This window comes from Chelonoidis abingdonii, chromosome 8 (genome assembly GCF_003597395.2).
Source record: "Chelonoidis abingdonii isolate Lonesome George chromosome 8, CheloAbing_2.0, whole genome shotgun sequence".
In the NCBI taxonomy this organism is placed as follows: domain Eukaryota; kingdom Metazoa; phylum Chordata; order Testudines; family Testudinidae; genus Chelonoidis; species Chelonoidis abingdonii.
In genome coordinates, this window is record NC_133776.1 from 27,353,192 (window position 1) to 27,369,953 (window position 16,762).

The 16,762-nt window shown below is 37.6% G+C and overlaps 1 protein-coding gene across 39 annotated transcripts in view; it reads right to left on the reverse strand.

Annotated features, from left to right (window-relative positions):
• MBNL1 (muscleblind like splicing regulator 1) overlaps nt 1-16,762 on the reverse strand; it is a 194,156-nt gene that overhangs the window by 147,793 nt on the left and 29,601 nt on the right. For 19 of the 39 annotated variants that reach the window (XM_075068442.1, XM_075068452.1, XM_075068444.1 and 16 more), the window contains exon 2: nt 3,502-4,447. The exons of 18 other annotated variants lie outside the window; for them this stretch is intronic. In XM_075068442.1, coding sequence (XP_074924543.1) covers nt 3,502-3,675 — 174 coding nt within the window. In that variant the 5' untranslated portion in view covers nt 3,676-4,447. Of the gene's footprint in view, nt 1-3,501; nt 4,448-4,584; nt 4,824-16,762 lie in introns of those variants that run through there. 2 more of the 39 variants (XM_075068455.1, XM_075068443.1) reach the window with 1 other exon arrangement.

The following is a 16,762-nucleotide window of genomic DNA, read 5'->3' on the forward strand; positions in this document are numbered from 1 at the left end:
AAGAAGGAACTGAGGAGCGGTTGGGTCGGCAGGGGTATATATCAGGCACCATAGTGGCGCCACTCCAGGGGGCGACCTGCCAGCCCACCGAGTGTTGCTAGGGTAAAAGTTTCTCCGATGAACGTGCATGCGGCGCGCGCACACCTAACTGGAATGGATATGAGCAAGCACTCGAAGAAGAACATATGCTAGCCAGATTACAGTATATGCGAGTTTACTAATGCAGTTTGGTCTGCTCTCATGGGTGGTAATAATGGCCATGGAGCTACAGAACTGGTGCTCTGCAGCTTGCAGAAAGGAGATTCCATCTGACACCTGCAGAGCCGTTTCACCACAGCTTCTCACACTGGGGTTCATGACTCAAAAGATGGTTATGGGGGGGTCACAAGGTTATTGTAGGGGGAGGGTCACAGTATTGTCACCCTTACTTCTGCACTCCTTCAGAGCTGGGTGTCCAGAGCGTAGTGGCTGCTGGCCAGGCACTCAGCTCAGAAGGCAGCACCCTGCCAGTACCAGTGCAGAAGTAAAGGTGGCAATACCATACCATTCCACTCTTACTTCTGTGCTGCTGCCTTCAGAGGTGGGCAGGCTTGAGAATGGCAGCTGCTGGCCAAGGGCCCAGCTTTGAAGGCAGCAGCACAGAAGTAAGGGTGGCCATACCCTACCATACCATCCTTAATTCTGTGCTGCTGCTGGTGGCGGCTCTGCCTTCAGAACTGGGCTCTTGGCCAGCAGTTGCTACTCTCTGGTAGCCCAACTCTGAAGACTGCGCTGCCGCCAGCAGCAGTGCAGAAGTAAGGGTGACAATACCATGACCCTCATATGATAACCTTGCAACCTCCCCACAGTCCCTTTTAGGTCAGGACCCCAACAGTTACAACACTGTGAAATTTCAAATTTAAATATCTGAAATCATGACACTTACCATTTTTAAAATCCTATGACTGAAATTGACCAAAATGGACCGTGAATTTGGTAGGGCCCTACATATAACTATTAAACAGTATGTTTTTCAATGGTAGAAGAATATTTGGAACAAATTCTGCCTCAGTTTACAATCCACTCAACTCTAATGACTCCACTTGGTCAACAAGAATGATCACCTCCACTTGGTATTTTGAAACAATAACAAAGAGTCATATAATACTTAGTCTTTTCACCCCTGGATCTCATGGCTCTTTACAAAGGAGATAATTATCTAATTTACAAGGAAAGGGTAACTGAGGGGAAGAGACTTGCCCAAAGTAATGTGAGTCAGTAACACAGTCTGGAATAGAATAGCTTCCTGATTTCTAGTGCTATGCCTTATCCCCCATAACAGACTTCCTCTGGGCTGACTGCTGCCTTAAGCATGGAAGTTTTAAGGTATTTCTCTAACCTGGAAATCACAGTTCTTTGGTGACAAAGCTGATTTATAATGGACTTGGCGGAAGCTTCCTATTGTGAACCATGTTAAGGTTTTCAATGGTTCGTTTTTAATGAACGCTGATATCTCATTGTCAACCTTTTTACATTTTTTTTTCTGAACCCACTGTATTTTAAACTTAAGACTAGCAGAGCATCCCAGGAGTGGGGATGTGAAACTTTGAACGATCAAATGAGTAGAAGCAATTAGCTAGGAAATTAAACTGTATGTTGATGTTGTAGCTAGTTATGATGTTTTAACAATAAATGAATTTCAATTCTTAAGTTCTTTTATATGGAGACATTTTATTGAGTTCCTTGAGCCAAAACCTGAATATCAGATATCTAAGTTATAATATGAATATTTTTACAAAATAATAATAATAGAGCTTCACAATTCACCAAAATTGCAGAAAATGGAGCTGGCTCAGCATGGTGGCAGAGACTAAGCCCATGCACAGAACATATGCACTAGATCAAGCTCACCACAAAGAGAAAGTAGTATCTTGTATCCACTGCTACCCAAATGCCCCGAAGCTCTGACTAGAGCTGGTTGGGAATTTTTGGTGAAATGTTTTTCATTGGGAAATGCTGATTTGCCCACGAAAAGTCTGGCTTTTGACAAGGGTCTATTCTGACAAATTTCTCAACTTGAAAATATTTTGGAAAAAAAGCTTAGAAATTGTTAAAATATTTTGTTTAGAAATTTTAGAAATGATAAAATTCCTATTTGCCACATCAAAATAACTTTTCACCAAAATTTAAGCTAGATGAAAATTAAAACAGTTTTTACATTAAAAAGGGCCACAGTGAAAACAAAATGTTTCAAATTTATTTATAAGAAAATGTTTGATTGAGCTGAACCACATTTTTTAGAATTTTTGGTTCACAAAAATTTTCAAGATTTTGACTTTTTGTTCCATTTTGGAACCGGAAAACTTGTTGAAATCTCATAATTTTTGGTGGGATGGGAAAACCATTTGCTGCCCTGTTCTAGCTGTGATACTGATTTGGCTATACAATCGGCCTACAGTGGCTTGCTCAGGCAGAACATTCCCTCCTTCAGCCCATGACATTTTTGTCCGCAGCAATGCCCGTATACGCAGGCTTTGCTGCCCTTCCTGGGATTTGGCTTTAAGAGTAGCAATATTATATTCTAGAGAAAACAAAGAGACATAATTTTTCTATCAGCCTCTGATTTATGACTCTGTGCTGTATTAAGTTACAGTCTGTGGGCTGGCTATTTAAAGTCTCGATTTATTTAATTAATAAAGAATGAAGGAGCTGGAAATCTGTATGTTTCACAACTGATCCCTGAAACTAGAGATAGTTGAAAATACCAGTCCTCTACTTTACACAGCGTACCTAGCATATATTTTTTGGAAGTGGCAGTAAGTCTGTAACTTTACTTTTACAGTTGTCCTTGCATGATTGGAGATACCTGGCTTTCAGTTAAGTTTTTCAAGGAATGCATCGCTTCTTTCATTAAATAATTATATTTGTAAGAAGGAAGGAAAAAATCATGGAAGTCCAAAAAATGAAAAAAAAAAAAAAAGATGCTTGCAGAAGTAGCCATGCTAATTTATGAAGGAAAATACTAATCTCAAATGCACTGCCTACTGTCCAGAGCCAGCAACAATCCACATGCAGTTACAAGACAACAACAAATCATCATTTAGAACACATGGCTTGCATTTCCAGTCTCTTTTACTTATTTACTTACTTACAAGAATCTCTACTATGACTTTGCTATTTCTAAACAAAATATATGCTGCTTTTTACACCAGCTGCAGACCAATAACAATTTAGGGTTAAGAACTAGTAACTGTAACCACACCAATTCCAGAGATTAAGAACTAGTAACTGTAACCACACCAATTCCAGAGAGCCCAAACTCTGTTACAGTTTTCCCCCCTTATTCTTCTCTCCCCCATCCCTTAAGAAAAACAAAACCAACAAATCAGCAATAAAGAAAGCCATAAATCTCCATACTAGCACAGCCAGCAATCCATATTTCCCAGACGATATGGTTCTGCCGATTATAATTGGTTCATTCATTAACTATTTATCCTTGAAAAGAATATAATATTTACTCACTTTCAATGAATCAAAGCAGGCGATTACTCGTCCATTTTCAACTTGGCAGCTTTTCGATGGATGTGCAAATTTACATTCCGTGTCTGGTCGTGAGCAAGTCCCTCTTTGGAACTCTCTACACACTTCCAGTGTTAGCCATTTTGTGTCCCGAATTGGTGTGACACTAACAGCCATGTTTAGATTTTTTACAGGTAGTTAAAATTTTCAGTGAAACAAACAAACCAACAGCCAAACTGATAGACTGGAAATGATGAAAATGTCACCTCCAAAATACTTTTTTTCCCCGGACCCTACTTTAAAAGTACATGTAAAATTATGTTGTCACAATATCAAACAAAAGGTTTCCAACTAGAAATTCACAGCATGAAACTGCTAATTGAAAGAGCTTTTGTACTTAAAAGAAATGCTAGGTTCATAAGTAAGATGAATGTTAAAAAGTGTGGCCTGAAACTAGCCTTGTGCTCTCAGTAACCCATTCCGAGTACCAATTTGGAGCCCGAAATGCAAGCATGAAAACGTGGCAGACCCTTTGACACAGAATTTCCAAGCTGCTTTCAGTAAAGTTGTCTGAAAGGTAATCTCCAACACAGCTGAATTTGCAATTGGATTTTGTGGTGCAATCGGTATTGATTAGTTTGGCATAGACAGATGCAGCAGTTTAGAGCAACAATCGAGAAATTTTTTTTTCTCTCCTTGATTTTCTGGCAGAAGATATCTTACTTTTTCAGCAAATTTATTTTTATACTAAAGCAGCCTAGGGCAATGCCTGATACTTAGAGCTTTTCTCTTGATTATAAGTAGAAATGGGGGTGTCTGGGCTAGAGGTGGAGGGTGGATGTGCTGTCGTCGCAGTCTAGCTGGCAGCAAGCAAGGCAAAAAGCAGAGACTGCTCTAGAAGCGGTTCCAAGCAGCAGAGACGTCAGGAAAGGCACTTCTTAGTACCAACCTGTAGAAAAAACAAATACGTTAAAATTTACCAAGCAGCATTCCACTGAGGTCCCACAGCATTACAGCCTTGCCATGTGCTCCTAGACTACTATGAAGAATTATAGTCTGTCTGTTTCTTTCACACAATATACTTACAGTGTAGCATATTGCAGCCAGCCATCGTAGATTTATTAAAAAAGGGGCCGTTTTCCCTTGTGAAGCAATGCATGATAGAGAGATAACCAATCACAGATAGTATTGCAGCAATATTCTGGGCAGAAAGCCAATAGTGTGGGCTGTCTTATGAAAGGTCGCGCCTGTCAGACGTTCATTACTATGCTATAAGCACAGAAAATGTCCATCAGATGTGACTTATTCCACTGCAAGACGACGAGCATGTGGGTTTTGAATTTACCCAACATGCAGTTAGTGGATTAAACCATGTTAGTTTTAAAACTGCTTCCAACACAAGCACAAGCGCCTGTAGAATCCCTACAGAAAAAAGCAAGCTTTCAAACTGCAGATCACTTTGAAGCTGCCTTCTCTCCAGTTCTGCCTTGAGCACAGCCAGCGTACCGTCTACTATATCCGACACATGAATATAAAAGGAAAGGGGGAGTTCACAAATGGTACATTCTCCTGACCTAACCAGTTCACTTCCTTCTAAACCATAAGTCCTGCCTCTCCACAGAAATCAGCACTTGTTTAATACTGTAAAACTATTCCATTCAGCCAGCAGACACTTTGTAAATATATCACCAGCAGGCTAGATATGAACAAAAGCACCCTTTATTCTGACCTCTCTCAAGGAAAAGCCCAGGTCATACAGGGAATATAAGAATTGCAGTGCTGTCAGGATGTCTGGCAAAATGTAAGTTAACCTCAGGGGAGAAAGTGATTCCATCACAGACACATTAAATATTAATCATAGAATTTGATTTAAGCAGCATGATGCACTTCACAATGACACTCCTCTGAATAAAAGTGGTGGCGTGAGCCGATGCCTGCTGGTCTTAGCTTTATATATATGCCTCTAACTCCGCACTTCTAAGGAACTTATATTCAAATGATATATTTGTGGAAACAGCTAACTTTTCCTCATAATAGAAATGACATTTTTTGACAGAATAATTTGATGGGTTTTTTATTCTTCTTCATAAAATCAAGACAACTGCAGCACGTCTTGCTACAAAGACACATTAAAATTCGTAAGTTTATTTCCTGATATTTAACAGTTTCAAGCACAATCTTCATAGTTTAAATTAAATACATATTTATTTCCCAGGATTTAATTATTGCTTCCTTTAAGACGAAAACTTGTATTAAAGGCTATGAAATGCTTATTTATTCAAATGACCTCTTGAGTTCTACGGGGAAAAGACCTATAGTTATTTACTATGAGTATCTTACTGTTTTAACAGATAGCTAAGCTTCCAGTGACATAAGACTACGTTTGTTATTCTCTGAGTTTGTTTTATGGGCTGCCATAACATTAATAAAAAACTGCATATAGCAAAATATTACAAAACAATGTTACTGTATGTATACAACGGCAAGCTTTCATATGCTAATAGGGTAACTCAGCAGTTTGTTTGTTCGTTTATATTCTGCAGGTCAGCAAAAAGAGATGTATTAAGGAACAATTCAATTTGTCCATTTAACCTTATGTCCGTGCCAAACAAGTTTTGCATTAGAAAACTAAGCTTTGAAATTTTGAGAAATGGACATTAGGAGTTGCTCCTCGTCAGCAAATCCAAGATGGCAGATGGTATTTTGAGCATTCAAATAATTTATAAAGAGTTAGTCTCTGAAAAAGACACCCAGATGCTGAATATAAAAATATTTCAATTAATAAACTGGACCCTCTCCCTCTTCTCAAATTAGGAGATACAGAAACAGAGGAAGTTAAATGACCATGAAAAAACTAACCTAAATATGGAAGACAAGTCCTGAAAACATCTTCAGAGAGCCCTCAACTGACATCCTCAGGAAATAAGTTCCTGACTGGGACCCTGCCCCCAGTCCTGTTCAAACTGACCCTCAGCTCAGTGAACAAGAACAATCCACCTGATCTCAAATGACTTAATGGGACATAGGACAAAAGAAGGTCCTGCAAATAACTCAATTCTAAATTATCTTCTTTTGCAGCATGAGCCCTAACACATCCTGCACTTGTCCAATCTCTTTTAGCTGACAGAGCGGCACACTTCTATGCTTCTAGTGCTACACCTCCATAAAACAGCAGACTTTTCTCTTTCTACATTAGCATCACTGACGACATCAGCAGAAATGGAGCTCTAGAAACAGTGCTTGTCAGTTTAGCATGGTTGCAAAGCAATAAGGAAGTGGGTGGTGGTGAGATAGTTTAAGTATACCAAAATAGAGGGGGAATAAAACTGAACTGGAGACTAGAAGATATACCCCATAAAATCAATTATAAATAGGACTTGCTTTTCCGCGCATTCTTAACCAAGTCGATATTTTGTACAAGGAACCAGAAATATGCAAACAATTTTGGACACAATTATCCGCAGACACAATTTTCATTTAGGATATATCTACACTCAGCAGGCTTGCCATGTGTTGTAGACCAAATCCATCACGGTAACTTTTCTGTGGGCAGCAGATATCCAACTGAATTAAAATTCAGGGGCAAACAACCCTGGATGGAACCTTGTGCCTGTAATTATTTCCACTCAGACCTTGAGGGTGCAAAAAAAGACCAGGTTTTGATAATCTGGCCAATAACATATGTTGAGAGTATTCCCAATTTGTTTATTGCAATTTTATGGTAGATGAATTTGGCCCTAATAAAGTTGACATAGTATTGCCTTATCCATTTGCAAATCTATTGCCGACAACTGATTTGCCAATGTTTCATCATGTTATGACAGTCTTGTATGGAAGAGCATAATATTTTATGGTGATATTTCATCACAGGCATTTCTGTCTCAGTATTACATATGGGAGTAAAGCTAAAAATGTTTCAGCCGAGATGCTTTAGATCCAGTTGACAAGTGCCCCTCAAGTTATATTAAAGATGTGATATAGCCCTAACTATAAATTTTCCTGCTTTTGTCTATTTAACATAATATGCATAGTACAAACTATTTGTGCCTAAATACCGAGGTGTATTAGAACATCAGCTCACATACTGTTTATACCATACTATAAAGGGACTAACGGCCATTTTTTCAGAACTACTTGCTTAAGTTGCCCCCTTGAAACATGAGAGGACATATGCAAATCAGTAAGTGTGCAGGAAAATATGCATTTGTGCATGAAAAATGGGCAAATTCTTATGAAAATGGCTATTTGCACAGGAAAGTACCATTCTCCATGCACAAATAACGGAGTTATGATAATCTTGCAGCTAAAGCACGGGGCTGTGTGTTGGGAGATATGTGTTGGGAGATATTATTGCTAGTCTTGTAATGAACTTTTTGTGTGATTTTGGGAAAACCACTTATATTAATCTCCCTGGATGAAATTCTGGCCCGACTGAGTCAATGGTAAAAACTCCCACTGATCTCCTTCATCTTACCATCTGTAAAATGAAAGTAGTAATAAGTCTCATGACTCCTGTGAGAGAGAAAGTAATTCATTAATGTTTGTAAATCATCTGAGTGAAAGTGTTATACAAATGTCAAATAGTACTGGTAGAAATACACATTTTACCAGTACAATTACTTGTCAATGAACAAATTATTGTGGGTAGAATTTAATGAATATTTTTGAAAATACAGCCCTCAGAGTCAGCCTTAAAAAATAATCTGCAAATCAAAAACAAAGAGCAAATTAAGGCCAGATTTATGTGCTGAATGTCTCCACTAAACAAGGGAGGATTGGGGGACGGTACACAGTGCAAAAATATATTTACCAAACCTTCCAAGCTATTTCCCCCCCTCCATGTGAAATTCTCTTGGTATTTTCTGGTTCAGTGAAGATATCCAAGAAGGCATCATTCTGTGAAATTTCAAATACTAAAGGACTGCCTGGCTGCAATGAGACTTCACATATTTGTGATGACTCTTTCCAGGCTATCTCCACTTAACGAGGAAATATCACAATAGCTTCAGGGAAGAAGAGCGAGCGATGTGGCTTTAAAATAGTTTTTTAAAGAACTTTAGTTAGACTTTTGTAGTGAAACTCCGTAGAGGCCAGTTATTAGGGCATTCAGCTCTCTCATTTTTGATGTGCACTTCACCTATAAATCTGAATTTTAATCGCCACTGCCTGTGACAGTCATTACTTTTTGGCAATTTTGCTGTTGTTTTTTGCTCATCAATTATTTGGAATTTAAATGAAAACCAAAGAGTAATATGAACAGGCCAGCTTTTTAAAAAAGCAGATGCAAGCTAAAGAAATGCAATAAAGACAAATAAAAGATGTAGTTCTCTGGAGAGGTTTAAATACATATGTGGAGAGAAAATATCATATCCTTGAAAAATCATTCCTCAACTGATAGAATTGAACTGTCTGTTGAACTGGGTCAATGTAAACGGTTATGAATAGCGTCACAAATCAAAACAAGTATTCAAATGTTAACTGAAAATGCTTGAAAGTTAAAAGTTACACAGAAGAGGATCATGCAATTACATTTCCAGTTTGTGATTGAATGTGTACAATTTCTATCACTTCCCATTATTGTTACAAAGAAGTGTCATACGACTGGATTAACGATATGCTATTTTTCTATTCTTATTATAATCTGTCAAAGGAATAAGGTACCTGAATATGAATGCCTTATTTATACTGAAAAATACTCCCTGGGGAGCCATTGTTTTGACTTTTCCTGTAATTGGAATAGCTGGACATTCCTGTTTTCTCCATTTACAGTTACAGAAGCCTTATAGAAACAGATGTACAGGCCAGGCACCATGAAAATGCACAACATTAAAAAATGTTAAGAGTAATGAGTTACACTATTTTGGGCTCAAAGAAGCAAGAAAAACTAATCTCACTGTCATGATAATTGTCAGCAAGAACAGAATTATGCAACATGAATCTATCTTCATGACAATGATTCTACTAAGAATGGGAAATGGAGTAAAATTAATATATTACATTGTTAATGTAATCTCACATCTTGCAGTTGCCAAATTAGTCCTAATTTAAATCAAGAAATATACAAAACTGACCAGATTATAGCATTTTCAAAATATCACTGCCTACCTAATGTAACGATTGCCAACAAGATACCTAAATAATAAATGTGAAAGGAATGCAATAATTACATCATGGACCAAGTGAGAGATGTGATTATAGCAATGTCACAAGATTAAGTGAAAACAAAAAATTAAGCTAATTGTCAAACTGGCCACAGATTTCAGACCTGACAGAGCAAACAGCGTGCGTCTTTGGTGTGCTCTTTCAGAGAACTGAAGTTACTCTTGGTGCTCTTTTTAAGTCTGAAATTTTGAAGTAAACAACTAGAGAGATACAAATCAAAGAACCTCGCATACTCAAAACATTGTCAGAAAAGCCAATACCAAAAAAATTATACCAGAACTTTTTAGAAAATAGAAATTTCTGACAGGCATTGACTGGTCTAAATTTGTAGAAATTTTAGTTCTCACTAGACCCACAAGGCATCAGGTCCTAGAAAAATTAAGAGGCACATTTCTCATTTTGGCATTATGGAAAATATTGTTATTGAGAGCAGAACATAGTTTGCCAATTTTGAATTCAAAGCTTTTAGGATGTAGTATGATTTCAAGTATATCGCTTTCAGCCCCTATCATCCACAGCGGAATGGGCTGAGAAAGAGACCAGTCAAGATCTCTAAGAGAATTCACTAACAAAATGACCCCATATTAAATCCCCTGAGTTAGAAGGCAACCTCCGCACTAAATTTATCAGGAGGAAGATTGCAGGATCAGGTTCCAAACTTTAGTCAGTATGAATTGTAAATATACAATTCAACATATGTTATATTAGAAACTATTTTAATGTAAAATAGTTTTTGTATGGCACATAGGTATGATCCAGTGCCTTTTGAAGTTAATGTAATTCAGTGGTTCTCAACATTTTGCATTGGTGACCCCTTTCATACAGCAAGCCTCTGAATGCGACCCCCCTTATGAATTAAAAACACATTTTTTATATTTAACACTATTATAAATGCTGGAGATGAAGTGAGGTTTGAGGTTGGAGTCTGACAGCTCGTGACCCCCCACGACACTTAGTTTGAGAACCCCTGATATAATCATAGGATGCATCAGGCGAGGTATTCCCAGCAGAGACAAGGAAGTGTTTGCACCATTATACAAGGAACTGGTGAGATCTCATCTGGAATAGCGTGCAAAATTCTTGTTTCCCATGTTTAAAAAAGATGAATTCAAACTGGAACAGGTGCAGAGGAGGGCTACTAGGATGATCAGAGGAATGGAAACCTACTTTCTGAGAGGAGACTCAAAGAACTTGGCTTGTTTAGACTAATCAAACAAAGGCCGAGGAGAGATATGACTGCTCTCCATGAACACATCAGGAGGATAAATACCAGGCAGAGAGAGGAGTTATTAAAGATATGCACCAATGTTGACACAAGAACAAATGGATATAAACTGGCCATCAAACAGGTTTAGGCTTGAAATTAGATGAAGGTTTCTAATCACCAGAGGAATAAGGTTCTGGAACAGCCTTCCAGGGGGAGCAGTGGGGCAAGAAAATCTAACTAGCTTCAAGAATGGGACTGATAAATGTATGGAGGGGATGGTATAATGAGATTGCCTACAATGGCATGTGGCCCATGTGCGACTGGCTAGTGGCAAATATCCCTAATAGCTGGAGATGGGACACTAGATGGGGAGATCTCTGAGGTGCCTGGCTGGTGGGTCACACTGACATGCTCAGGGTCCCAATGATCACCATATTTGGGGTCGGGAAGGATTTTTCCCCGGGTCAGATTGGCAGAGGCCCTGGAGGGTTTTCACCTTCCTCTGCAGTATGGGGGATGGGTCACTTCCAGGTTTAAACTAGTATAAATGGTGGATTCTCTATAACTTGAAGTCTTTAAATCACGATTTGAGGACCTTAGTAACTGAGCCAGAGGTTACGGGTCGGCAAGGTTCTATGGCCTGCAGGGTGCAGAAGATCAGACTAGATTATCACAATGGTACCTTATGGCCTTAATGACTCTGAGTCTATGATGGAAAACCTCTCATTGATTTCAGAGGGCATTGTATCAGACTCATGGATAAGAAACGTTTCTAGTATTTTTCACAATCTATGAGACCCTAGAAATCAAACCATTTTTACATGAGTGCCTAAATACGGATTTAGGTCCCTAATTAAGGCACTCAAGTTTGTGAACATATTGTTTTATCGTTACTGTGAATTTACCTTGCGTTGACAGTGACCTTACAAAGAATGGATAAATGTGAAACCAAGGGAAGCTCCAAACATTATTTTTGAAACTTTACGACCCAGAAATTACACGCTTGAATTCAGCCACGAACATTTTCTTTACACTAAATCTTAATCGGCAGCTTTCTAGGACTCAATCCCCAAAATTGAAGTTCACAATAAAAACTCACTCTTAACTATAATTGCCATTCTGGCACTGTTGTACAATTCCTGTAGTCCAATTCATTCTTAATTTATATAATTTAATGTTAATTTATACAAGTTAATGTTATTTTCAACCTGGAAAGTAATGTTGCACAAGCCCAAAACGTATTTTTTTCTTTCAATAGCAACTAAAATCTTACTATATCAAAAAATAGGAAACGTCACAAGAAAAATGAAAACCTAACTCTAAACATTTTTTTCATCCTATTGCACATATCTGAGTGTATTCTAAAACATGGGATTTTGGACACACACATTCACGTATAATATCATCAATTTATAGTGCATACAAGAGAGCATCAGATAAAATAGAAAAATAAAAATATGTACAACTGAACTAGAAGGGCATATATACTGACTTGTACTACACACTTCCAACTTTTAAGATATATGGGCACGTAACGGCATGTTGGAATGTGTTAAGATTAGAGTCTATTTTTCTATTGATCTTCCATACATATCAAACACAAATACACCATTTGGCTTCACTTAATATGTAAAAGGTGCATACATATTGGCAACAAAACCATATCCATATTTCAATCCCTATAAATATACACTTGATTTTGTAAATCATGTAGAATTTTGTATCAACTTGGCATAGTGGGATTTAAACCATGCTACAAGTAACATTTACAAAACAAATTAACAGACAGAGTTTTGTTTTTAATTACTACTGCATGCTAATAATTATTCTCAGAATTTCAACAACTAAAGTTTGTGTTTGGTAACTTTCTTAGTTTTTTAATTTTTTTTGTTTAAAAAAACAGTTCCTTAAACTGGGGTATTGAGTTCAGAGACACTACCAAAATCAGTCTCAAACTGTCAGATGGTATAAGTTTGAAATTACTTACCCAATCCTATTAAAAATTGTATATTTTTTCTCCTCACGGGGACTAATGTATAAAACAAAGGAAGTTTTTAGACCACTCTATTTAAGAGATACACTAACATAAAAAGGCAGATGGCTTTTCAAGAAGTAAAAATCCATTCACTATTCAAACTCTCACATGTCAAAAACATGTTGTTTGATTAACCTCAAATTTACACTTAAAAGTTCTCCTTAAGCCAAATGATTTAGGATACATCATTACAAAACACAGTTGGAAGACTTCAAATTCTCATCCAGGATACCTAAATTATCTTTTGTAATCAACCATGCATTTATACCAACAGATCCTCCTTTGGTTAGAGAGCACACATGAGAAATGTAGGCAAAAAGCTTTTTTTCAGAAAGTTGGGGCAGGTCATAAATTGGTATTTTAATACATACTGTACAGTAGAACTTCAAAGTTATGAACGCCTTAGGAATGGAGGTTGTTTGTAACTCTGAACAAAATATTATAGTTATTCTTTCAAAAGTTTACAACTGAACATTGACTTAATACACCCTTGAACTTTACTATGCAGAAGAAAAATGCTGCTTTCCCTTTATTTTTTTTAGTAGCTTACATTTAAACATAATACTGTACTTGTTTGGGTTTTTTTGTTTTTTGTCTCTGCTGTTGCCTGATTGTATACTTCTGGTTCCAAATGAGATGTGTGGTTGACTGGTCAGCTCGTCACTCTGGTGTTCTCATAACTCTGAGGTTTACTGTAAATAGATACTTACGGAATTGTTACAATAGCCCTATAATATAAAGATTTTAAGATTCAAAAGATAAGATTATTCAAATGAATAGAGCTATGAGAATTTGCAACAAATAAGAATCTGCCTTTAAAGTCTTGTCTGATCTGGACATTAATGATCCTTTCAATCTGTCCATAACAGTAAGGTTGCAAACAAGTGTGCTGGTCCAGAATTTTTCTTTTCCCACAGAATGCCGTATTCTGATTGTCTGCACCACACTTGTGCTCCCAAGCACAGAGGTGCATTTACCAGTGCAGTGATTTTTGTACACATTTAACCTCTGATTCTGCAAATGCTTATGCATGTGAGTAACTTTATGCGCATGAGCAGTCCCATTCAGTTGGGACAATTCACATGAGTAACTTTACTCATCCATAAATGTGTGCTGTGTTGAGGCCTTAAGCCCCAGTTCTGCAAACATTTACATACATGTATGACTTTACTCAGTACTGAAGTGCATTAGATATATCATTTTGATAATACAGAATTCCAATCAGGTTTATTTTTAAGACCAACTTTGGTAGTAGGTAAGAACATATTGGCAACATTATTTAAAAGCAAATTACCAAGATATCAAAATATAACAATTGGGTACAGAGAATTATGGAACAAAACCAGTCAGCCCATAAATGACATAGAGTTATTCATCTGAATAGGTCATATGAGGCAGACATATAAAAATAACATTCCACAATAAATTCTTTAAAAAATTATATTCAAATAGCAAAATTTTCATTAAATAGTATTGGAGATCTAAGAAAAACCCAAGCATTTCCTTGGAACTGTTGGACATCCATCCAACTGCTTTGTCTAGCTATCACAGCACGCAGTCAAGGGACCTGAATTTTAGTGCTTGTCTACACAGTACCTCGTGCACATCAGCTGTGATGTAAATTCTAATGTGCACTAGCATGTTGCACACTATCTGGCCCATGCGGACCCTGTGGTGAGCACTAAAATTTCCCTAAATTAGTCTGTTTCAAAGAGCACTACATTAACATACACTAGTGAAGTTTTGCTGTGCACCAGGAGGGTCCACACAGGCAGATTAGTCAATTGGTGGGTGTGGACTAAGGCACCGTGTAAACAAGCCCTTAATCCCCAACCTTTGGCCTGATCCTGCACCATTATAGTTAATAGGAGCTTCCCTTTAACACAGAAGTAAACCAATACCCTAGCATGGGTCTAGAGATGAAGTGCTGCCATCTGGATGTTATGTAACACCAAGACTCTGACCCCCTATAATTATTTAAAATATTACTTTTCACAAGAGAAAATCTGCTAATATCTAAGTGCTCATCAACAAATATATACATTTAATTTAGAACGACTTGTTGAAATGTCCCCACTTAGCTGAAACTGAATACGTTGCTCTCAACTTCTTTTCCTAAAAGGGCTGTCATGTAGCATCGTTTGCACAGAATGGCTTTGCTTCATCCCAGAATGGCTGCAATCCAGTAAGAGGCAAAATGATCCTGAGGTGATCACTCTGGGTTCCCGCTGGATTATGCTATATAAATGTCAAAAACACTACCAATATTAGTACTTACTGCTAGTAGCATTTGCTCAAGCCAGCAAGCTTCGCCACATAGCTCTGCTAATGCACCTGACAACACCCACACTCTTCCAGTGCCAATCAGCATATTCCAGTCTTGCAGAATTGTGCCAGGTTGTGTATGGCGATATTATTATGTGACTATATATGAACTAGAGACTTGGATGAGACCACGAAACACATTTATTTGTGACGTACAAGTACGTTGAAATTTGAACCTGGTCTCCCAAAGTTAAACGGGCTACTTGTCTAGCCTACCTGAAACCTATACATCTTTTCCCTTCCTTTACATGTTGTAAAGAGCCAAATTCAGGAATCTAATTACACAAATATGTACTATTTCTTCGTCTTCCAAATGTGGTACAGTTCACATGCTCTTCTGGTCCTCCTTGGCTGCGGCCTTCCAGGTCAGGACCAGAGGTCAGCAAAACACTTTAGTACATAGCACATGATCAAGAGTCCTGACAAGAGTGATGACTCATCATAGGTTCTTATGTGGGCAGCATTATTTTACATCTGCTTTGAGGGCAAAAGGAAAACCTGCCTGAATTTGGTTATTAACAAATACAACGTAACACATTGCGCTCACTCCCAAAATAAAAACAGAATCTTCAACAGTCCAGGCATTTAATTAAAGAATAAGGGGAAAATGCTGTAGCAACTATATGATTCTGCCAAAATATAGCAAAGTTACTTGAAAACAGGAGAAACTAGTTGGCTGTTCAAACTGGTGCAAGCTGAATGTATGCTGCATTTATTGAACAATCATTCAGACTAATTTCAAAGCTTTAGCATTTGCCAGTGCTAACACACTCAAATTGAAACAAAGCCTTAGTATTTGTAGAATATTAGGAATTGCCAAGGCTCAACTTGTACAGTATCCTGTCTCCAACAGTGGCCAGCACCAGATGCTTCAGAGCAAGATGTAAGCAACACAACAATATGCAGATGTGTCATAATCTGCCCTCCATGAAGGTCTGATCCTAATCCCTAATATGTACCAGTATTTCAGCAGCTGTACTTCATACTATAGTATGTATGTACTGTAGTTCATAGTTCAAATTAAAAACTGAAATGAAATATTGACACTAGATTAACAGATTCTGAGGCCAGAGGTGACCATTGTGATCGAGTCTGACCTCCTGTATAGCACAGGCGATAGATCATCCCCAAATTAATTTTAGAGCAGATCTTTAGAATAACATCCTATATTAATTTAAAAATTGTCAGTGATGGAGAATCCACCATGACCCTTGTTAAATTGTTTCAGTGATGAATGATTCTCACCATTAAAGAATTACATTTTATTTCCATTCTGAATATGTCTAGTTTCAACATCCAACCATTAGGTTGTTATATCTTTCTCTGCTAGATGGAACAGCCCATTATTTTTATTTGTTTCCCATGTAAATACTTATAGACTGTAACCAAGACTTATTGAAAATTGGCTTTACCAGCCCAGCAAGCTCCTCTGCCAGCTCTTATAAAACTCTTGGATACTGTATTACTTACATTCTTTTTATACCCATTTGATGTATTTGTTTCAATTTTAAAAACTGAAAGCATTTCAGTAGCTG